Source organism: Dermacentor albipictus, chromosome 1, assembly GCF_038994185.2.
Source record: "Dermacentor albipictus isolate Rhodes 1998 colony chromosome 1, USDA_Dalb.pri_finalv2, whole genome shotgun sequence".
Lineage (NCBI taxonomy): Eukaryota > Metazoa > Arthropoda > Arachnida > Ixodida > Ixodidae > Dermacentor > Dermacentor albipictus.
In genome coordinates, this window is record NC_091821.1 from 364,383,955 (window position 1) to 364,407,590 (window position 23,636).

Consider the following 23,636-nt stretch of genomic DNA (forward strand, 5'->3'; position numbering starts at 1 on the left):
GTTACATGCAAGAAATAACTTGTAATCAATTAAATATTTTTGTACTTTTGTAATTGATCCAATTACTTTTGTTACTCCTTAATGTGCATTGTAATTCAATTACTTTCTTCTATAACCAAGTACTTAATTGACAAGCTGTAACAGGCAACCCAGCTTTGAGCATTTTGATTTGGCGGGGAAGGCCCATCCAGAGGAAGGCCCATCACAGTTCCACGCACCAGTCTCACAGATGCATTCTATGAAACAAGCAAGGTATCCAACTTCTTTAAACACTTCTAAAGTAATCCCTATTCACAAGGAAGGTGATCCGTCTGACCCTTTCACACTACAGGTCAATATCTATTCTAAATATTATAAATGATATTTTCGAGAAAATTATATCAGTACGAATAAAAGCATTTTCAGATAAATACAACATTATTTGTAATCAGCAACATGGTTCTAGACCTCGATACTCAACAGCTACTGCAGTTATGGGTCATGTATGAGTCATGTTGTATGTAATTTATATAAGAGGTGTTACTGTTAATTAATCGCAATAGACACTATTCTGTATACCTGTACAATCTGTATTCTTATCTCTTCCAGAGTTATGACATATGTTACTGTCTTTGTATTACATACTGCTACTATGCTAGGTTTTTACCTGTGTATTGTTTATTAGACCTCCAACTAGCCTTTGGTTACAGATGCGACAAGTGTTTGTTTACCTGTATTTTGTGATATGGAAATAAATACTTTCTCTTCTACATTCAAACAGGCAAGCACAGGCACTCAATAGTTGCCTCCTAATCTTAGCACTACACAAGATGTTGGCCAATGAATCGAACTAACACTGGTATGTCTCGAGTGATGGTTACTTCGGACACCTATTGCCAGGAAATTTACAGAATTTTTTTCTGCTTTTCAATGGCCCTACCAGAGCACCTTCTCCGAGCTCTAGCAACAATGATGTGCTCCTAGATGTCAGCATCACGGCACTGACTAACCCCAAACTTGTGTGCAACACACACTCGTACCTAGCAACATCGCCCTTCCCTCCAGCGAACACATTTGAGGGAGTTTTAAGTGTCACTGTCGACATCTTCACAAGAAAACAAGGAATGATGACTGACAAAAATTTTCTGAAGACTAACAACATGAATGAGTGCAGAAGGTGCAATGAAAGAGCCAGTACAGCCTGCTCTGCTGTATTTCTGCAATGTTATTGAAGGCTGGGAGATAAAAGTCAACGTAATTGATTATATTTTAGTAATTGGTCAGTTACTTTCATGGGGAATTGGTGAATGTAATCAATTACATTTTCGAGAGAAGTAATTTAATAGGTTACTTTTAGTTCTGCGACGTGTACAAGTCTAGTCATCCCTAGGTGAAACTACAGCCAAGAGTTATAATGAAGTCGCATCCAACTGAAGATTACTTTCATTATTTCCAATATTCCTCATAAGTGTACATGCTAAAAAATTGTGATTGGGTCTCGGAGAGAGAAATGGAAGAGTGATGCACCTGATGGGCCAGCCAAGGATCTCCTGTCGATTTTCATGCCCGGCAGAGGCTTGCCGTGCCAATAGTACCGTATTTATTCAAATCTAGGCCGATAGTTTTTTTCAACTAATCATATTCCAAACTGTAGGGTCAGCTTAGATTCGAGGATTTAAAAAAACGTGCCAGTTTTTCATTGAAACTGCTAAATAAGGTGCATAGCTAGCGCCATCTAGAAAAGTCAGTATCGAAGCCACTACTTGCCGTGCCAGTAGCCAACCATACACAAGCGAGGTCGCCATTCTGACCTGTGTCGTGTCAGCCGTACCGGTGTGCGGCATGGTGTTATCGCGATGGCACCAAGCAGGAGATGCCACTATAGTGCCGCTTTCAAGTGAAAAGTTCCGATAGCCGCAGAGGCATCGTCGAACCTTCAAGTCGGGCGGGATTTCGGCGTCGACAAGAAAAACGTCCGTCGTTGGAAGGGACAACAACAGCAGCTTTCTGCGTGCGCCGCAACGAGGAGGCCATTTAGCGGACCAAAGAAAGGCCGTCACCACGAAGGGGAGACAGTTTTGGCCGACTTTGTTCGGACGCAGAGAGCAGCTGCCCTTCCAGTGACAACAGAAGTGCTCCAAGCGAAAGCTAGGGGACTTTTGAGAGAGCGATGCCTAACGCCAAAGGATTTCAAAGCCAGCCGGGGCTGGCTTCAGAAATTCATCAAGCGCTTCGGCTTCAGCCTCCGATGTCGCACTTCAATCACCCAGAAGCTGCCAAGCGATTTCAAAGAAAAGCTGATAGCTTTTTAGCACTACGTGCTGCAAAAGAGAAGCGGCAGGCTACATCCTTGAGTAAATCGGCAATGCTGAACAGACGGCTGTGTATTATGCCAGTGACTTACACCGTGAATGAAAAGGGTGCCAAGGAGGTGAAGGTGCACTCTGCGGGATGACAGTGAACAGGCGCAAGATGTACACATAGTACATTGCTATGCTATTGCATGGGGATCTTTAAGGGGATTTTATAACTGTTCGATTAGACAACAATTTGATATATCAGAATTTGATATATCTGGGACAAACTATTTTTTTGTACCTTATGTGAACCTTGATGCAGGTGGCAAAAGGACCTATTCAGCATTCTACTACTTGTGCTCTGGATCAGCATGTACATCAACATGGATGACAGGGACAAAGAACACAGTATACAAGACTAGCAATTACTTACCAATGGAATTTTGTTGCAGCAACTACTATTTTACATGTGCATGAAAATTCCAGTTTGGATAAAATTGTAATTCTATGTGTTCTTTCCCCCTTCATTATTGCAGTGCTTTATTACCAGTTAGCTGTGAACCAACATGCTCAAATGAAAGCTTTGCTGCTTGACAAGCCATGCTTCATTGCCCTTGTAAAATAAGGGATTGCTTCCACAGGTCATGCCACATTGCTCTGACAACATAGTAACTTTACATATCACTGATATCAAACAAAGATTATGACCAAGTTCAAGAAAATACATATATACATTCACTTACTTGACATTGTCAGATACAATGGCATCAAACGCCGCTTCACTGATGTCAACCTTGTCATCTTTGGACGATGGGAGAACGCTTTCGAAGAACGAAGTGAATGTTTCATTGTCAGCTTTTGGGATCAGAACACGTGGTCTTTCTTCCTCTTCGGCTTTCAGGCGGGATAGCTCTGCATGTCAACAAGATCACATTAAAACTTGCATAAATGCCAAGCAAGGGAACAAGCTCATTAGAAATTAAAGAAAACAGTTTTATAAGACAGAAACTTCAAGCCAGCATACAGTAACAAGTCATTAAGACAACTCTGCTTATAGGCCATTCAGAGACCTTTATGGAAATAGTTTAACCCAGGAGTGTGGACATGCATGAAAAGACAGCATATGCTTTTAAGAACCAATAAGTATATGTACTAGCAGTTGCTGGGATACTGCTTTAAGAGGAAGCTTTATCTCAGGGGCTCCTACCTATAAGCATGGGAAAAGAGATCGTATTTCTCGGCAACCACTGCACTAAATTTGATGACGTTTGTTGCATTTATAAGCAAGAATTAGAATCTAGGGACTGTTTGAAGCAGAGTTTTCATTCAGGTTGTCAATCTCTTCAATAAAATTGTTGAAAATTGCAAATTTCCGGAAAACAAAACGGAACTTTAAAACTATAACTTAAAGATGAAAAGCGATATCCCGATATCACAATTCTGTAAATTGCAGCTGATAGCAAACGTTTATGCAACGAATGACATGTAATTAATTACTTGTAATCAATCATGGTTATAGCAATTTCGTAATTTAACAATTACTTTGTTTATTCTGTAAATCAATTGCTTTTTTCAGTAATCAATCAAATGTAACTATGCAGTTACGTATTTGACAAAACATGCTACAACAGGTGACGCCGCTTTGAGCACTTAAAAGTTGGCAGGGACTACGGTGTCCAAAAAGATGAACGTGTACATGGGTTCCTCCTTCCCACAATCAGTGTCCTGCAGCTACGCCTTGCTCACCTGAACATGGCAGACTTGCAAATTTCCACACCTCTATTAGAAGTCTGACCACTTAGAAAAATTTATTATAAGAAAAAAGCTATCTGTGTCTCTCTGTATCTCTCTCCTGGGTATCTGTCTCTCTCTGTATCTCTCTCCTGGAAGCACGTTTAAGGGACTTTCACGGGCAGTAAAAGCTGGGACTAAATTCTTCACAAAGTGCAGTCTATGACTTCACTAAAATAGACAAATTCTTTGCTGTTAAACAGATGTTTCTATCTATTTTATTTTAGATTAACATAATTTTTCAAATTTTCCTGCAACAGAAAATGAATCTACTTGCATCAGTTCCATCATATAGTGGCCGACAAATTCAAATGGCACTTCTATAGAGCAATGGCCACTTTGTACATGGATGCCAGGGAATTGCCTATGGGCGAGTTTTCAGTTTTTCCCTTACCCTATTGGGAACACTTTCCCCAATCTTGTGAGTAAAGTGTTGGCAAGTTACAACACGGCACTTCTCTTCAGCCCACACATTGAGCAAGTTTTTAGTGTCACTGCAGATTTCATCACAACAAAACGAGAGAAGATTACCAAAAAAAAACTTGAAAAGCAATTCATATTGAAGGTGAACAATGTGCGACGGGCTGCAGAGGATACATGGAACCAGGTGGCCTAGCTTTTTCAATTTACATTATTTTTCAATGCTCATAAAATAAGGAGGTGGTAATATTAACGTAATCTGTAACTATTTAGTAATTGCTCAATTACATTCTTGGGTGATTGATTGGTAACCATAATCGAGATTTTTGAAAGAATTGAAATTGGTCACTTTTTTTCTGCAACGTGTACAAGTCCACCTATATCCGCATATCGGACAGACCAGTAGACGCTTAAACGAGCGCCTTATAGAACATTCCCACAATATTTGATATGGGCGAGGAGGAACACTTGCTGATCACATCCTTTCCCGAGAGTCAAAAAAGTGCAGGCTGTTCCTAGAAAAATGTGTTGTCATAGGATAAAAGCAAAGACAGGGTAACTCGAGAGATCATTGAAGCTGAAAAAATAAGCAGAGCAGGATGCACATGTGTGAGCACACCTATGTTTCTCTGCAATAAAGAGCTAGTGTTTCTGAGATACCGGTTGTCTACCGTATTTACCTGCATAATGATCGCACTTTATTGTAAAAAAAATTGATGCAAATTCAGGGGTGCGATCATTACGCAGGTAAAATTTTCCGCAAAAAGATAACTTTTTTTCATCCTGCATTTGCTGTGGGATTACAACAGGTCAACAAATAGGTTACTGCCACTGTAACGGCAACAGTGCAGGACACCAAAACAAGAACGGCGGCCGGCGGAGCAAGTCGAACATGCTGAATGCAATTTTCTTTTCTTCTCTTGAGTACATTATGCGCATTGAAAATGTTTCTTCTGTATCATTAATGAATAATATTGTTACTATCGGCAAGTTTGGGGGCAATAACGTAGCCATGAACACCTTGAGGGGACAGAAACAGATGGGTGCGCTTAGCTGCCAGAAACAAACCCATGGCAGGCACTCTGCGGAAACTGTGGCATTTGTCTTCACTACAATCTTAATATGGCACGCTTCCTCTATCGGTTGGCGAACATCTTAGCTGTGTTACAAGCGTCGGCGTATGAATAGAGTACACTTCTAACGTATCAGTGTAAACATGGCTACTATCATTGTCACTCGCGATTTGTTGCGGGCCCACGAGTGGGAATGAGAATCGAAAAGCGCCTTTTTTGTTGTTGTTGACCCCAACCACTATAAAACTTACAAATAATAAAGCCAAGGCAAGTTTGGTGGTAGCTTCTTTTTTTTTTTTTTTTTTTAATGGAAGTATGGAAAGTGATGAAAGGAATGAAATGGGGCATCTGCTTAAATATGTTCGGTGCATGCAGACTGCTTAGTATGTCTTAAAGAGTCGTTCGCGTAGCATTCGACAGATGGTAAGCACGATCACCATTACCTAGACTTGGCAGTCAACATATCGCTAGGGTGCGATCATTACGTGGAAAAGGAAAAAAATCTAATTTTGACGACAAAATTCAGGGGTGCGATCATTACACGAGTGTGATTATTGTGTATGTAAATACAGTAAGCAGTAAATACAGTAATACAGTTCTCGTTAGAGAACAAGCCTCGTAAAAGCCTCGTTAAACCAGACCTGCTTAAACAGCAGTTTCGTTTTAAAAGTAGGAAAGTTAAATCCCCGACTCAGTGACCATTGAATACAATGCATTTTGTATCCGTATAAACAGTCTCAACTGCGTACGTATCGGTTAACACGTAGTGTTACCACTTTGCGTCATGAAATCACGGCGGTACGGCAGCCCAGTAGAACAACGAGCCTCAGAGATTGGAATGGCCTCCAAGCGCAAACACAGAGAGCGCTTCGAAGGGTGACGCCACATCAACATCATTTCGGTGCCATGCCAGAGTTGGAGGAAGTTGTGGCCTGTGTTGTGGCATTGTGCAAGCTAGGACAAAAACCGGGTGCTAAGCATAGAAGAAACATTAGACATCGTTCATGCTATCGAACTTGGCATGAAGACTTCGGTGCTGACACATGAGAGAGATCTAGCGTTGACTGCGGTGTGTGGGATTTGGGATGCGAAAAAGTTGCTCGGCAGTTACAAGGTTACAAGGTTCGATTTTTCGCAATCGTTGCCTCTGTTATTGTCTAAGTGTTGTCTAAAGACAGTGATGAAAACACGGACAGCGAAAGTAAAGGCGATTCAGGCCCGACAGTGGCCGATGCTGCGCGTTACGTCAGCCTCATGCAGGTGTTTCCAAGAAGAGGGGGGCTGGCGGAAAGGCTGGCTCGTAGCTTAAGCGAGTTCAAGGCCGCCATCGTCATTGCTAGGCCACTGTGACATCAAACAAAAATAAGACTTGTCGTGCGAAGTAAATAAATGCTGCATGTTTTCTACCCTTTCATCACATTCTCTCGTAGTTCCATTTTTGACAGTTGAGTGGGCGATCTCCAGCTATTTTGATTAAGCAAGGGGGTATTCTGTAAGACCACCTAGTGGACTGTCCCTTTCAGCTGCTGCTGATTGGATACAGCTGTAGAAGAGAAGAGGAGACGAGCAGTCCTAGCCAATCAGCAGCAACTGAAATGGACAGACCTCTAGGAGGACTTTTACAGAATATCCCCTCAGTACTCCCATTTAGTACGTACTTTTTCTGAGCTCCGGCCAACTACAGTTTAACGAGGTTTCACTGTATGTGAAAAATAACATTTGTTGGAAGTTAGGGCTTGCACTGTTCATGTGCGTCTGGTTTTTACTGCCTCGTCCTCTGCGTATTATTCATTGCTATTCAAATCATGCACCAACAAGCCCAAAACGCTACACTGCTGAGGTCCACCTTATAGTATACCTAAAGCGGATGAAATTCCTGTATTACATGCGATTCTTAAATACGCCACTAATATGCAAGTAGGACTTTTGCAAAATGCTCATAAATACTGTAAGAAATTCAAGGAAGATATTGACATGTGTACTTGCTTATCTTTTTTAGGTGACCGCTTGTCACCGCCTAACAAATGTTATCCCACAGCGCAGGACGAGCCTGCATGTATCAGAAGTTTCTGGAATGTTATCAGTGGTTCCATCCGTTGTCTATCACTAAACCTTGTGTAATGTGATTGCATGTATACGTGACGCGAATAGTGTAGAACTTTGTGGAAGACACGCAGGTCCCAGTGATTACTCTGGAACATTCAACGACTGATGTATACAAGCCGACGCGCTTGACCCGCTGACGAGATTTTCGACGATTGCCGACGGTGTTCTTCACGGTCGCCGTTCTTGGAGTGTAACCTGTTTTTCAGCGCACAAGTTCGCCCAATAAAATGCTGGTTTCGTCATTCCCAGTCTGGCTGCTTTCTTCACCATCACTACCACGTGGCAATATAAACTAATAATAACAAATTTGTCCACCTTGGATGTTCCGACGGATGCTGTTTACAAAACTGCAATATTTGTTCTTTATGCACAGTTTCCAATTTCTAAACTTAGTGCTATTTCTTTCAAACTTGCCGATTTACAGCTACTTTCGTAAACAATTCAAGACCTAAATAAAAATCCAACCTTCTCAAGTACAACAAGTGTCATTAACCCTTTCGCTGTCACGGACGTACCGGTACATCTTCGCGCTTCACCCCCACAGTGTCACCGACGTACCGGTACGTTCTCTATCGTGCGTTCAAAATTTCGCGCCTGAGTGCAAAGCTGGCGCTCCTGAACTGGCCCCTCCATCTGTTTACTCTTTCTACAAGTTCGTATTTTCTCCTCGGCCTGTGTTAGTCACGTATTGAAGAGTACCGTGCGACTGCCACTCGCCCCTCTCTCTTTGCCGAGTGGCGCGATGCGCTGTATCATGCATTGCGCGCGTGTGGTTATGGGTTCAAGGGTTGTTCTGCCATCTCCGCGGGTTTGAAGGTTTTTATTTTTATTCTGTTGGTGTGTCTGCTACGGCGCGTCAAGTTCAGAGGCACGCGCCGCGCTGTTGCCTCTACGAAAAGAGCGACTCGATTGCTGCTTTCGCTCTCTCGCTGCACCCTTGCTTCCGACTTGCAGCAGTAAACGTAAAGCCCTTCGAACTTTGTTTTAGCCTTTTTCCATCTCCCTCTCTCTTCTTGATCACGCAACGTTCGATTTCTCTCCGTTGTGTGGGTGACTCAAAGCGCATCCTCCCTGCACGTGGTTACTTTCGTATGGTTGAGCGCGCGGACCTTCGTCTGCTCATTGGAGCGGTGGCTCAATTCCGATTCAGAATACGAGCCGAGCTCGGATTTGGACTCTGACAGTCTCATGCGAGGAAGAGGGGAGTTCCGCATCGTCAGATTCGGATGTTGAACTGATGTTATAGTCAGGCTGATGATGATGATGATGTTCACTAACAACAGCTGCAGAACACTGAAATGTGCATATTGCAGTGACTATGTTGTTTGTATACCAATCATAATCAAAAATAAATTGCTATGTTCATTCCCTGTTATGCTCGTTCCCTGAAACCAAGCCGACACTGGGGGGGCGTCACGGCCAGAAAGGTCCGACAGCAAAAGGGTTAAAATCAGCCCAGGGGTTATCCCAGATAAAAATTTCTAGTTTTATACATAATCAATTATTTGACTACAGAGTTTGTTGTACAAGAAAGCCGTTATATATAATCAAAATGATAAAATTTTTTTTTGCACATTAGCAACAAAACATTCTACACATGTAAATTCTGGCTCACCTTCAGCTGCATTTGGCATAGACTTGCTCTTAAATATTGCTGGCAATACTGGCGTCCCTTGCTGGTGAATCCGACGAAGAACTTCTGCTTTGGACGCTGCAAGAGAAAATTATGAGATGCAGCCAAAAGGAAAAAGTCAACAAAACATTCCATACTATTTTCTCCTTGCCTACAATGGGTAAAATAGTACATGTATTGAAGAAGTTGTCAAAGTGTGTCCACCTTGGTGAAGAGTCATAGCCAAACGCAAATGATGCAGACTAATATTGCTGGCTACATTTCAACCATTTCTTTATCAAGAAACAGCAGTCTAGCTCCCAAGAATGGTAGATACCCATCTGCAATAAATCTGCAGACTGGCAACAACCTAAGTGTTATACTATGCATTTGAACCTAGAATGGATAATTTTGGACAAAGGCCTGCGTGTACAAAGCATTTTACAAGTAGGTAATTTACCCATAAGCAAATATTTTCATGCAAGTTGCTCCTTGACAAGTTGTCCAGCGACAAAAGTAAAAAAAACTCAGTGGCCTTCCACTCTGAAGAAGGATGACCAGCAAAGCTCTGTATGTGGGCCCCTTAATGGCGAACTGCACCTCCGCAGCGGATCGGCCCGGCATTGCACTATCTTCGGGATCAGCCGACATATGGGGAGGAGTGCTTATTGCCTGCTTCACTTCTGCCACGAATCGGCCCGGCACTGCACTAGCTTCGGGGACGGCCTACGTATCGGGAGTGCTTAACGCCTGCTTCACCTCCGCCACGGGTCGGCCAGCATTGCACTATCTTTGGGATCGGCCCACGTACGGGGAGTGCTTTACGCCTGCTTCACCTCCACTGCGGGTTGGCCTGGTATTGCACTATCTCCAGGTTCAGCCCACGTATGGGAAGTTTTTTGCTTACCACGCCAACGACACAACAATTTCCTTGGACGGTAGAGGTATACAGCTTGGCTGTAAAAGCTTCAAGTAGGCGTCATTGCACTGCCACAAAACTTAAAGCCATTTACACCAGAGTAGCATAAGTTTCTTGCGCAGGAACCTGCAAAGAGCACTTGAGGGCTATAGTTGCGTGGCTCGGGTTGATTTTGTCCACTTGGTTTTCTTTTTAATGCACAGCAATATCTTGATATATAAGCTCAAGAGAATGTTGCAGCATGGTCTATAATCACATCCATAAACTCTGGCTATGCAGCAGACTGCTAGCCGGCGAGCCACAGTGGAGCAGAAAAGCTTACCGCAAGATTACAACTGAAACCCTGTGGGTCAGAATAGCAATTTTTATACCTCTACACCATGACACCACGCTGTACAAGTGTAGTACTTACATGCAGCTGGTGAAAACTTCTCCTGTTTGGGCGTTTTCTTTTTGCGGTCAGCCAGCTGTGCTGCAGACTCCGAGATGCCCATCTTCCCAGCTACTGTGAACTGGGAGGCATCAGACTCCTGGACACGTTGTCGCCAAGACTCTGATGAGGACTCCAGCCAGCTTTTACGATCACCAATTGACGGGGACTTCTGCACCTCAATGATTTTCTGAAAGCCATAAAAGATTTCGCAGAAACCACCTCAGGATGACTGGCAACGTTACTGGAATTAGCATTGAAGTGTTGTGTTGTTTCACTTCACACACTGTATTGCTACCACCGGGCTCTTTTCTTGCACTTCCCTCTGAACACACTGCACCATGTAGCAGCATCGCCATGAAGTCAATGCATGGCTGAATAGATATTCAAGGGTGGAACTGCCCAAAGTCATATTGAAGCAATTTTTGGAGCAAGTAAAATTGTGTTTTGCAGCAGTTTGGAGCAGGCCAATCTGAATTTTGGTGGAATAATGGAATGCAGAATATGGCAGCACACTTCAAAACCATGATTAAACAGAGAATACATCATCATGAAGCACGTAGTAGAAGCATGCTTTGTAGCTATAGCATAGTAGAATAACGAAGAGTGGCTCAAGCGGCGGCACGGTGCAAGTTTTCCTGCAAAGCTGGAAACATTTGTGGCACTACGATTGAACTATATATATTCCCATGCCAACGCTAATGATGATAGTGAAAAATGTACTCAAATTTTGTGGTCCAATAAACTTAACATTTCTGGGTCAGCCTACATCACCGCAGACAGAGAGCCGCAATCAACCCTGGGAAGGTATAACGTAGGACTACTCTAATCGGTTTTGACTAGATAGATTTAGTTTCGCATATGCTATACCCCTGCATACGCTATAATATACCGTATTTACTCGCATAATGATCGCACTTTTTTCGCCAGAAAAATTGACGCAAATTCAGGGGTGCGATCATTACGCGGGTTAAATTTCCCACGAAAAAAAATTTTTTTTTTTTCGTCCCGCGTTTGCTGCGGGATGCGGGTGCGGGACACCAAAACAAAAATGGCGGCCGGCGGAGCAAGCCGAGCGCGCCGAACGAGGTTTTTTTTATCTTCTCGTGAGTACGTTACGTGCATTGAAACAGTTTCTTCCGTATCAGTGATGAATAATATCGTTAGTATCGGCAAGTTTGCGGCAATAACGTAGCCATGTCCACTTTGAGGGACAGAAACCGATGGGAGCACTTAGCTGCCAGTGACAGAAACGCATGGCCGGTGTGCTGCGGAAACTGCGGCACCGGTTTCACTACTCTCCTAACACGGCACGTTTTCGCTAAGGATGGGCGAATATCTTAGCTGCGTTACAAGCGTCGGCGTATGAATAGGGTACACTTTTAACGTATCCGTGTAAACGTGGCTACTATCATTGCCGCGCGCGATTTGTTGCGTGCTCACGAGTGCAGATGAAAAGAATCGAAAGGCGCATCTTTTGTTTTTGTTGACCACAACGATTATAAAGCCTACCCATAATAAAGGCAGGTTTAGTTGTACCTCTTTTTGTCATGGAAGTGCGTAAAGTGATGAAAGTGATGAAATGAGGCATCCACTTAATGTTTGGTGCGTGCAGACGAGTCGTTCGCGTAGCATTCGACAGATGGTGCGCGATCATTGTTAGCTAGACTTGGAACACCACATATCGCTGCGGCAAGTTCGGGGTGCACGGATTACACGGGAAATAAAAAAAATCGAATTTTGACGACAAAATTCAGGGGTGCGATCATTACGCGAGTGCGATCATTATGCGAGTAAATACGGTAGCTGGCTGTCACTGCGCATATACAGAACGCTAAATGACCCATAGCGTATAGTGTACGAAAGCTATTTCTCAGATTTAGCTTTACTGGGCTTCTTCGATTTTCCACTTCTGGCTACCCGCGGGCTGCCAGAGCCAGCCAGAGCGTCTTCGTTTTTCTCGGGTTGCTCCGCCCACCGCGCTACGCACTTCCGCCGGGCGTTCGTTTTGCTCGCGCTGGACGGTTCTGGCTACCCGCGGGCTGCCAGAACCTGCCAGGACGATTTTGGTCTGGCTGCTCTCTGGAAGTTCTCTGGCTAGCAGACGACTAAAAGAGGCGATGGGCGCTCGCCGCCATCTTTACGGGGACTTCACGGATTGCAACGCGGGCGCTTGAGGACTTACATTTACCTCGCTCAGCCAAGTGTATACGGCCATCTCCGGATTTCCTTACTTCTAGCGTTATCTTTTTAGGTGCTAACGCTCCGTTCCGCATCGCGAAGCGGTGTGATACGAGCCGTGGTGAACCGTTTGAAGCTTTTGTGTGTGTGTGTCCCCTGATTGCTTCTTCGCGGCGATGAATAGAGCGCCGCGCTCTCATGCGTGGTGGTCGGCCGTGCTGCTCAGCTCAGAACTCCAAGACCAACTTTGGGTCGTCCAGCGAGCCAAGGAAGCCACACAGGAGCAGCAGCAGCTCCCAGTGGCCATCTAGGCAGCCCCAGGCCCGGGCCTCTCAATCGCCGGATTCCAAATAAAGTTATCGCATCATTCATACATTGCGGTACATCTTGGTTTCGTCTTTCTCTGGTGGCGTTCCTTTTCACATATTTCGCGTATGTATATCTCTCCTTTCTCTGCAGTTAGCGAAGGCTTTGCAGTTAGCCCGTGTTCGCTCCGTCTCTCCGTCGTATGATTAGGTGGCAGCTCGAAACCGATATGTGTTCGAACTGCAGGCCGTTGATCTAAGAATACACTGATTGCACTCGGTACATTTAGACACACGTATATTGGCTTATTGCTCTCATGATTGCGACCAATGTTGTTTTTCGTGTGAAACGTTTCGCTGGTCACAGGCGACGTGCATTTTCACGCGCCAGCCGCGTCCCCAGCTCCTTAAATGAGAAGCACCATCAGCCACAACAAACTTTCTGAAATCAAAGCCCAAACAGGTCGGCGCGAAATTTTATGCGTATGAGACGTACCCGTTCACCTGCTTTTTCATGTCTTGTGATGACACAACGCCAACTCATCATTGCCGCCGGTGGTCGACGTGATCGCTGCGAGCAGGGATTCTCCAGCTATCGCTTTCGAGTATACAATCACGATTTCGCGTCTTGTCATGCACCTCGTCGGAAGCCATCTGTTGCGCTGCGCAAGGCGAGGTTGGCCGAGTACGCGTCCTGCGCTGAGTCGCGCGAAAGGGATCGTATTCCTGAATACAACTATATATTTTCAAGCTGGCAACGCACAAATGGGCCGACTACGCCGAGCGCGCGTCGGCCTCGACGGGCGCTGCCATGCTGGTAGCATGTTTACATTTGGCCAGCTGTACCGGCGTTCGATTTTGCAAACTTCGGGCAGGTTCGGGTTGTCTTGGGATCCCAGCCCACGTGACTTCCTGTCAGAACCAGAACTAGCTGGCTGCCGTCTGGCGCCCAGCGGGCTGCCAGAACTCCGAAAATCGAAGAAGCCCACTGTCTGCATTGTTTGTGTAGCTTACGTAAAATATGGTGGTTACGCCCACTGCAGGGCAATGGCCTCTCCCATACTTCTCCAACTACCCCGGTCATGTGCTAATTGTGGCCATGTTGTCCCTGCAAACTTCTTAATGTCATCCACCCACCTAACTTTCTGCTGCCCCTGCTACGCTTCCCTTCCCTTAGAATCCAGTCCGTAACCCTTAATGACCATCAGTTATCTTCCCTCCTCATTACATGTCCTGCCTGCAAGGAAGGAAAGAGGGAAGGAAGCGAGGGAAGGGAGGGTCCACTCCAGCAGCTGTTGCATTAGCAGCAGCCTATTTCTAAAGTGATTTGCAATAGGGGCAGAGTGATATGATATGATTCTGACAGAGTAACAGAGTGCTGACAGCTTCGTGTGCACTGTTTTCGCTGCTTAGTTCACGTTAAGCCAGGCAGCATGATGGTCACTTCTCTAGCTGCTGCTGCACTTCTGCACTCCAGCATTTTAACAGCAAGTTTCCGTAGTCATCAAATGAGATGCGTTAATGTTTGCTTGTGCACGCGTGACACCGTACTTGTTAATTTAGTTGGTAAGCAAATGTTTACAAATTTATACAGTCGATAAAGCTACTATCCTTATTCGTATAGCTGTCTATTCATTGGCTATCGCAATGAACATTTTGCCTTTTGGGCAAAACTGACTGATATGGGCATAACAGATCAGAACAGATTTACATCATACCGGCCCTGGGGACAGAGACGCCCGCACGTTGAACTCGGTGCAGCGGGCCTCCCTAATACCTAGTTTGCATGCAGTGCCTTCAGCCTACTTTTCGTTGTTTTGTGCCTCAGCTACGGATCATCACGCCGCTTTGCCCACTCAACCGTGTTCTAGTACACTCTAAATACAGTTGCCCTGGCCCTTCCCACAGCAGCGACAACAGCCAAGAGTGGCCGCATGCGTGCCGCCCCCTGGCCGAAAGCACGGAAAAGTCCATAGTTATAAGCACAAAAACTATGAGAAACTGTGCGGGAAGTGCAGTCGCATGGTATGCGAAATGTGAATGACTGCACTCTTTAAGAGAACAAATCCACTCGCTGTTCATGGCCACTGCCGAAGCACACATGCCGAAGCCGTTCTGGTGCAGCATGGCGCGAATTCGGTCAATTCTCTGTGTTTGGCACAGGAATCTGCATTTGTATCAAAATGGCACAATTGGCACAGGAGTCCCACCCCTGCATATTCAGACAAGAGTGACTCAATGTACATGATGTTGGTTTGATTCTGCCCACCAACACATAACTTTTGAAGATTTTTTTCTTTTTTCATTGAAGAATGGCAGGCACATACCCAGTGACCCGACTTGGCATCAAAGGGTTTAAATGAAGAGCAGCACAAACCCAGTGGCGCATAATTAGTAATCCAAGTTGGCATCAAAGGAAAATGGTTAGCTACCAGCACAGATACCAGAAAGTGCAACAAAGAAAGGTATACAGATGTATATTTTGAATGAATGAAAGAATGTGATGCTGCCTCTGCCCAAATGAGGGATGGTGGACTTGTCAAGCTGTCCAATGGACAGCTTTTTTTCCCCCACCCCCATCTGTATCTTACAAGATGGAAATAAACTTTCATTTCAAGTATCATAAGAATGCAAATGGCACTGAAAGAATTCTAACCTTATGGACTCTTATCTTCAATGTCCGAAGTGTTCACCACCTTTATCAAAAGAAAGCCAGTGGGGCATAAGCACAGCTGACTTGAGATGTCTAGTTAGACTTGTGTTGCATTTGTGCTGCTTTAAATCCCTAAAGAGGGAGGCAAACCCTCACACTTGCCCTCAAATGTTTAGCACCAAGCTAAATTCAACATAGCAAGGACTGCATAACTCGCTACTAGTGGCTTTGTTTCTGCCAAAGCTGTATAGAGTTGGGTGGTTTGACATACTTGGTAAATTCAGTGAACAGCACAATTTCCTGATACAATGGCTAACTGCTATAACTTCAACACAGCTCCTGCCAGGTTTTCAGTGAAAGGTAATGCACTGTTTCAAAAGTGTTGACTAGGCATTACTGCCACTACCATGAAACGAAAAAATAAAGAAAAAGGATTGTCCTGCAGTGTTATCTAACATTTCTGTTGGGGTCTTGTTCACCTAATGCTTCAATTTATTCAAGCACAACTTTCTCTTGTGCTTAAAAACAGCACATAGCAAGAAGAAAATTAGTCAAATGGAGATGCCATCAGCCCAATAAGTTTTTCTTTTTTTTTTTGCAGTCCTTGGGGAAATTCACAGCTTTGATGGTTTAAAAAAATGTAATCTAATTTTGACCATCTGGGTTTGTATTTATTGTTCACCAAAATTTCAGTACATGAGCATTTTTGCAATTTTTCTCTTACGAAAATGCAACTGGTAAAGCCAGGCATCAAACCTGCAACCTCATGCTTTGTAACAAAGGCCAATTGTATATGAACTAGACTAAGGAACATTACAAGTAGCCAATAGTGCTGTAAAACACTTTTCTTTGTTCATTATTGTTTCTTGTGTGATGTGTCTCTAAGTGAACAGAAATGTGGATGCTGCCAAAGGCACACAATAAGTAATCATAACACATAATAAGCACTTGAAAATGGCGTACCGCATCTTTTCGAAGCACTGACACTGGCGATGAAGCACCAATGTCCGTTGTAGTTATGTCTTGCTTGCTTTTGTCAACCCGTTTCTGCCAGTCTTCACCACTCTTTCTCAGGGCCTCTAACCTGTAACATGAACGCAGAGTATGTAACACTGCTCTTGTGTGAAACCCTCAATACACCTTAGAAAAAGCAGGGACAATATTCAAAACAAAAAGCTTCACGGCTGTCAATTTTCAGCATATGCAAAAAGACCTGCTGTCCAAGGCACACAGAAGCACAGGTGCGCACTGTTGTCCCTTAATCAGTTGGATCAGGATCATTGAAAATGAGGGCTATGGAAATCTTAAAGCATTTTTATGTGTACGATACTAGACCGCCCATAATTTCCAAACTGTGCGCAATTTCTTAGCCCTTATAAGTTAATCATTCCCTTTAACAGCGCGAGCAATACCTGACAAGCATGAACACCAGTGAAAGAAATTAAGATAACTTAAGAAAACGCACAATATCTTAGACCTTATATCTTACATCTTACAGCAAAAACACTATGGTTGGAATACCCTTTCCTTTGCACCTTTCAAGCTTTAATACCTTTGGCAATTATCTGAATCTGATTTTTCAGTACCTTCGCAATACGTGTACTAATCTGAAGCGATTTTTTTTTTTTCCTTCTTTGACTTCCGTACCTCCTGATATGTTTAAATGATGTTTTTTTTACCTTGTCATGTTCTTATGCTGCGGTTTTTGCAATCTATATATATGTTCTTCGTTTTAATAAAAATTTAGTCGAGAGTTAGCGCTCGTCCTGTCTGCTCCTTTATGTGTCCGTGTTCACTTCGCGCTACAAGCCAAGATCATATCTGAAGTCACAATATAACTTGAAGCTTTCAGTGCGAGACAATGTGCAGGGAGAAAGTAGAATGACAGGGGGGGGCTCATGAAAGCACTAAACTTGTATATTGCACACTTTATTTTCACTCGCTGCATTGAAAAAAACATGTCTAATAGCACTACAATATCATGTGAGAAGATACATTCATATGTACATAATAAACACTTTTAGTCATGTGGGAGATATATACAGTAAAAGCTCGTTAATTCGAACCGCAAGGGGAAGCCGCTTCAGTTCGAATTAACGAAAGTTCGAACTAACGAAAGTACACTGCGATTTGGAAGCAGTAGGGCATGTCAGAAAGTTGGCGTGTCAGAAAGCGATGGCGTGTGCCGCGGGCACACGCCATCTCCAAGTCGAAGCTCTGGGTCCGACTGTGCCACACCACCGATGTCCACCGAAACGAACGTTAGCCGAGGCTTAACACTATCACAATGATTCGCGACGGCCGATACCTCCTCAGCTGAAAACAGAGGTGCACAACCGATGAAGACTGCCGAGACAAAGACGCTGAACATGTGAAGGTGGCGAAGGCCCTGATTCGTTGGTTCTTGATTGCAAGCGCAGCTGCGACGTACTTGATTCACTGTGTTTTGGCGCTTGCCGTGCCATCTCCGCACAACATTAGCAGCTGTACAAGATTTGCAAAGCCTCCGAGATTCGCAACGGGCAAGAAGTCTTGGAGGTTACGTAGAACGGAGAGGCGGCAGCCGCCACTGCCTTCTGGCTGACCCCGCGTCGGTTAGATTTTTTTCCGATTTTGCCTTCTCTCGCCGTTCTCTCCGTTTCGGAGGCAATACAGCCTTGTGTGTAGGCATTAGGCGCTTTCCTATGGCCGTGTGCCAGGTGAGCGTAGTTCGAATTATCCGTGAGGGAACCTTCTCGCGTTCGAATTAACGGACTTTTTTATACATAGACTTCTGTGGAGCTTGGCCGGACCAAATCGTACAGTTCGAATTATCCATAAACTCGAATTATTGCAGTTCGAATTAACGAGCTTTCACTGTACCTAAAGGCCTATACACCAGAACACAGAAAAAGATTGAGTGGCGCCATTTTCAAAGTGTAGTGGCGCCACCTGCTCCTCCAACGGCTCCGAGCTGCCAAGCGAGGCGACCGCAGGTAGACACAGTGCGTGCGCTTTGACATTTCTTTGAAGTTCTCACGAAGGACAGGATGGTGAAATTTGGCTAGCAAATTTAGTTCGGCAACTTCAGCTTCTCGGCAAGATTCTGCAGCAAATCGGAATGGCTGTGGCAAGCGCAACGTCTGCAGACGGAGCGAATCGTTCGGGTAAGTCTGCGCTACCTTTGCATGCAGAAACATTGGTTCTGCGGCTATTCCACTTTGATTTGCACGTCTGACAATACGTCATGAACTAGTAAAAGCCTTGCAGTACACGATATACTTCACCTCCACATTGTAGTGCCTGGAAAAATCTCGCAGCCCGCACCTTGAAAACAGGCGGCATGCCGTAGGTTCGAGTAAGCGTAGCGCACATGCACGGATGCCCGAATGTGTCCGTTTTTGTCTCAGGATGGCGGAAGAATGAATTAACATTAGTTCAACCATGACAGATCTACGGTGCAATGTATGCATACATTTTTAACAAACATCACCGCTCTTGCCCTCTGGCCAGTAGCTATGATAAGCAACACAAACCAGCTTTCACACAGTTGCTGAAAGGTATTGCGAAATTTCATGGCCACTGACGCCAGTGCATGGAAGTCAATCTGTTACGCATGAGTTCGATTGTCATGAGCATCAGAACTTTGTGGTGGTGTTTGGGTCACCAAAGGGTCACCAAACACCTTCGAGGCATTTACTTGCAAATCAGGTGCGGAGTTCTATGGCGAGAGCGGCTGTACGAAACCCACCTCAGGCCTTTAGGCAATAGAGGCCCGTAGACAGACACATACACATAGACACGCACAGATACACAAACACACAGACAAAAGGACATGCACGGCTGAATATGCCACAGCGGCACAGCTCTCGACGTACATCGTGTTCGTCGCAAACGGTGCTCTGCAATCTGCTTTGTTTCTCTGGTTATTTGCACATCCATATATGACGCAGTGATGCCCCGATTATGTTCTGCACTTGGATGTTGTGGGCACAGACATATTTACACATTGAACACCCCATAACACACACACACGCTACATGCACGCGAACGCGTCTTGGCAGCTCAGGGAAGATAGTAGCCGGTCACTGGGTTCTGGAGTATGCGCTCAGCCCATCCGGCTCGAGACTATCGTGTTCTGATCTGCAAGGGTAAGCTGTTTACAGGCAATAAACCGTTAACCCTTGAATCCCCAATCTCAAGCTGTAATCGTCGTCGGAGATTGTACCAGTGTCGCCAATGATGAGTCACACTCGTCCAGCTTGATGGTGTGCTGCTCCCACAGCCAGAGACGAGTTACAGTTAGCATTCAGGGAAAGCTGCCCTCAAAAGCAGCTTCTTTATTTTTGAAATTTTCGTGCTTAATTATAACCAGAATCATCAAGTAACCTTTTCAGAATAATGACAAAAAATACTTCTTAAAAATATTTAGGAAATTTGTTACATTTTCCCGGAATTTGGGTGTTGAAGGGCGATCCGACCATACTGAGAAAGTAGACGCCCTTTTCAAGTTCTTACGTGCACTACAGCCATATATCTCAATAGCAAATCTCGCGACACACCAGTGCTATACCGCACAAAGCTTGCTCCTGGCCAGAGCACCTTATCCTCACTTCCGCTGCTTGATGGCAGAGCAAAGCAACCTGCATGTTTGCTAGAAACTGGTCAAAGTGAACGATAAGATAAGATGGAGGCCACTTAAGAACCAAACCCGCACGCCTGCATTAAGCCACACCACTTTGTGCACACCTTGATAAGACACAAACAGGGCATGTCTTGTGTCAACAACCCATATCAGTTGATGGCACAGGACTGCACTACGGAGCTTGGCACCTGGAACCAGCTTTTAGACTGTTTGCAGGCAGCTTTTAATCTGAGAAAGGAGCTTCCAGGCAGCATTGTGCAGTACACCATGGACACTAATGAAGATTCAGCTTATATTTAGAAGCACGTGTAATCCAACACTCCCATAAATACCCATTTCAATGGCTGTGTGCACAACTGTGCATGCCAAGATGGTGCATCAAAAGCAAAAGCTGAAGGTAATGATACTTAAAACATGTTGCATAATCTTTAAGCTTATTGTAGTTATGCTGCAAGTCTCAATAATACACGCAGAGTATAAGTAAAACAAATATACATATATATATATATTATATGGCTGGGTGTTCTCTCGGCATTAGTATATCGTCATCAAGTGCGTTCACTTCTTTCATCATGATTTCCTACATTTTACCACAGGCTTATCTTTCAAGTGGCTGAATAGGTTCTTTCCAAGTATGCTAGACATACGTCCTTTGACTTTACATTCATGTAGAGCATTTTCGCATACAGTGTACAATCCGAAACATGATGAAGCTCACTGATTAATTGAAAATTCTTAATCCACTCTACGACTGTATGCTTTTTGCAATTCTGAAGATGCAAGCAATGTGGTGAAACTAAATTTTCAATAGACGAAATTAATAACACCTAAGTACTTTCAATGAGCCTAGCTTGTTAAGATGGCACTGATAGACATTGCTTTGAACTTGTCCATGGCAATACAGCAAAACCTCGTTAATTCGGATTTCACGGAACCGAAAGAAATGTCCAAATTAAGTGAATGTCGAATTATCGAGGGTATCAAGAAAACAAGAAACAAATGCTTACTATGTCAACAAGCTTTTATTTACTGAATGAATGTGCCAATCATTTTCTATTTTGCACAAAAGCAGTGTGAAAGCTTCACTTCTCGTCATCTCGTGGCTGACTAGCTGCTCGCAGCAGCGAATGCATAACTTACGACTTCCTTCACAGCATGGCAGCGGTGCGAGTCTTCATCTAAGACAGGCTTTTTACTACCGTGCGCACATCCAGATTATTTTTTTTGCTAGTGAGCTGGTCGCTATCCATCACGATGCAGCCGCTGCTCTTCATTCTCGAAATCCTGTCAGAACTACTGCTTGTCACAACCACTGTGGACGAAGCCGCAGCCGCTGTTGATGCGACCTTGCGGTGCTGAAGGTGTGCAGCCAACGCACGCACCGAGTCAAAACAAAACTGCCATTTGCTTCAATTGCGGACGAAACTGCAGTTGCGATGGACGCAATCACGGATGGTGACTGCACAGTTATGAAGGCACGCGACCAACATGCATACAGAGTCAAAACAAAAGCACTGTTTGCCGCAACCGCTGCGGACAAAACAGTGGCCGCTATCATATATGGCAGCTACGGAGTCATGAAGGCACGCAGCCAATGCGGTGCTGTGCGTGGCGGTAAACGCAAGAACAATGGCTTTAATGTCACAAATAGGCACGAAGCGTTCTGGCATTGCTGTCATTCACATTTGATTTCCACTGATGACTATGACAATGTGAACTAGCAATGCGCTAACGCCATTTCTGCTTTTTGCATTGCACATTTGCACCGCTCCAGTGCTCACCAAGCTCCGAATTAACCGATGCGCACCACATCATCTGAATTAACGATATCTGTTTCACTGCATTAGATAATGCATACTCCTGCCAAAACCAAAAGACGAGTCCAAATTATCCGATTTTCCGAATTAACGAGGTTTGCTGTGTTCCCATGTTTAAAGCGGTTTCCACGAATGGTCCACTTAGATTTTATTCTACTACATAGATGACGGCACCACGTCAGCACTTGAAGGCCATGTTTACTGAGCTCATTGGGCCCCTTTCTGTAAGAGATTTCATAGATGGCGTTTCCCATCAACAGCTTGCACATGGGTCGCACATGCAAAAGAAAGCAACCATTTGACTGCTTCACTGAGGTTGGCAATGAGGTGTCTGAGCAAATATGCAACTTTGTTGCTTTATATGCAGTTTTGGAATTGAATATCGCAATGGCCCAGTGATAAACATGCAAGTAGGAGAACATATTTGAACTTGCATGCTCCGGATACTTTAACTTATTCCCCTTCAATGTGAAAAGCATCAAGCGTTCACAATGCATACCAATTCAAGCCTCAACTGTACATTCTGGTTTACGGCACACAGAAACTGAAGCACCTGAGCGGTGGCACATTTGTTAAGCTCCGCGTTCACGCAAAGTCATATCTCACCTTTGCGCAATACCTCCACTACAAGTTGTCTTCTCATCTTGCGTGATAGGTTGTGTCCGGTTGGTCTCACGAGCATAGAGGCCCCGTGTGTTCACCTCCAGTCCATTGTCACTGGCTGCAGCGTAGGAAGAGCGCAGCCGAGCTTCAGTTGAAAGGACTTCATGAGCACTCCTCCTGCAGAGAGAAAACAGAAAATTTTAGTTAACAGTGCGGCAGCAATGGTGAACAAGTCATTCTGGGCTCAAAAGTTAAATGAAAAGCGGACCTTAAAGTTCAAAGGGGATAACAGCAAGTGCTTCCCAATCATACAGCAGGGTACAATGGCATAGCCTAGACAAGCCATGCATCTTGGTTGATTCAATGTAACTTGGCTATTCTTGTTTTGCTACTGCACTAAACCGAAATTAAACTTGAAAGCTAAACTACAAGCTAAAAGCTTGAAAGCTTAAGCTAAAAAATTAGAAGAAACTACATAAGTAGACATCTCTGCAATAGCATCGATATGACCCACTGAGAATGGGAACTTCATACGCCAGAAAATACAAAATACCGAATGAGTGCTAGGAATGCCACCATAATGTTCCAGCAACAACTCCCCATGATGCCATAGATTTTACAATAAATATGGCCGAATATAGTACAGATTGTAAAAAATTATGAAAAATATAGAGTAAGAAAATGAAAGCGGTACCTGCAGGAAAAGTTGGTTTTCCTACACAGGAGGTCAGGCACATGAAAAACGCAAAATGCCGTACAGAGATGACTTGTAAAAAATCCTATGCCAAAAAATTTGGGACACCTTTTGAATTTGTCACATTAAAAA

At 44.3% G+C, this 23,636-nt stretch overlaps 1 protein-coding gene across 2 annotated transcripts in view; it reads right to left on the minus strand.

Annotated features, from left to right (window-relative positions):
* The window catches only part of LOC135911326 (supervillin-like), a 174,012-nt gene that overhangs the window by 46,164 nt on the left and 104,212 nt on the right, over positions 1 to 23,636 (minus strand). For both annotated transcript variants that reach the window (XM_065443552.2, XM_065443553.2), the window contains exons 15-19: positions 22,814 to 22,987; positions 16,730 to 16,850; positions 10,610 to 10,817; positions 9,282 to 9,377; positions 3,020 to 3,188 (exon numbers count right to left, since the gene is read on the minus strand). In XM_065443552.2, coding sequence (XP_065299624.2) covers positions 3,020 to 3,188; positions 9,282 to 9,377; positions 10,610 to 10,817; positions 16,730 to 16,850; positions 22,814 to 22,987 — 768 coding nt within the window. The remainder of the gene's footprint in view (positions 1 to 3,019; positions 3,189 to 9,281; positions 9,378 to 10,609; positions 10,818 to 16,729; positions 16,851 to 22,813; positions 22,988 to 23,636) is intronic.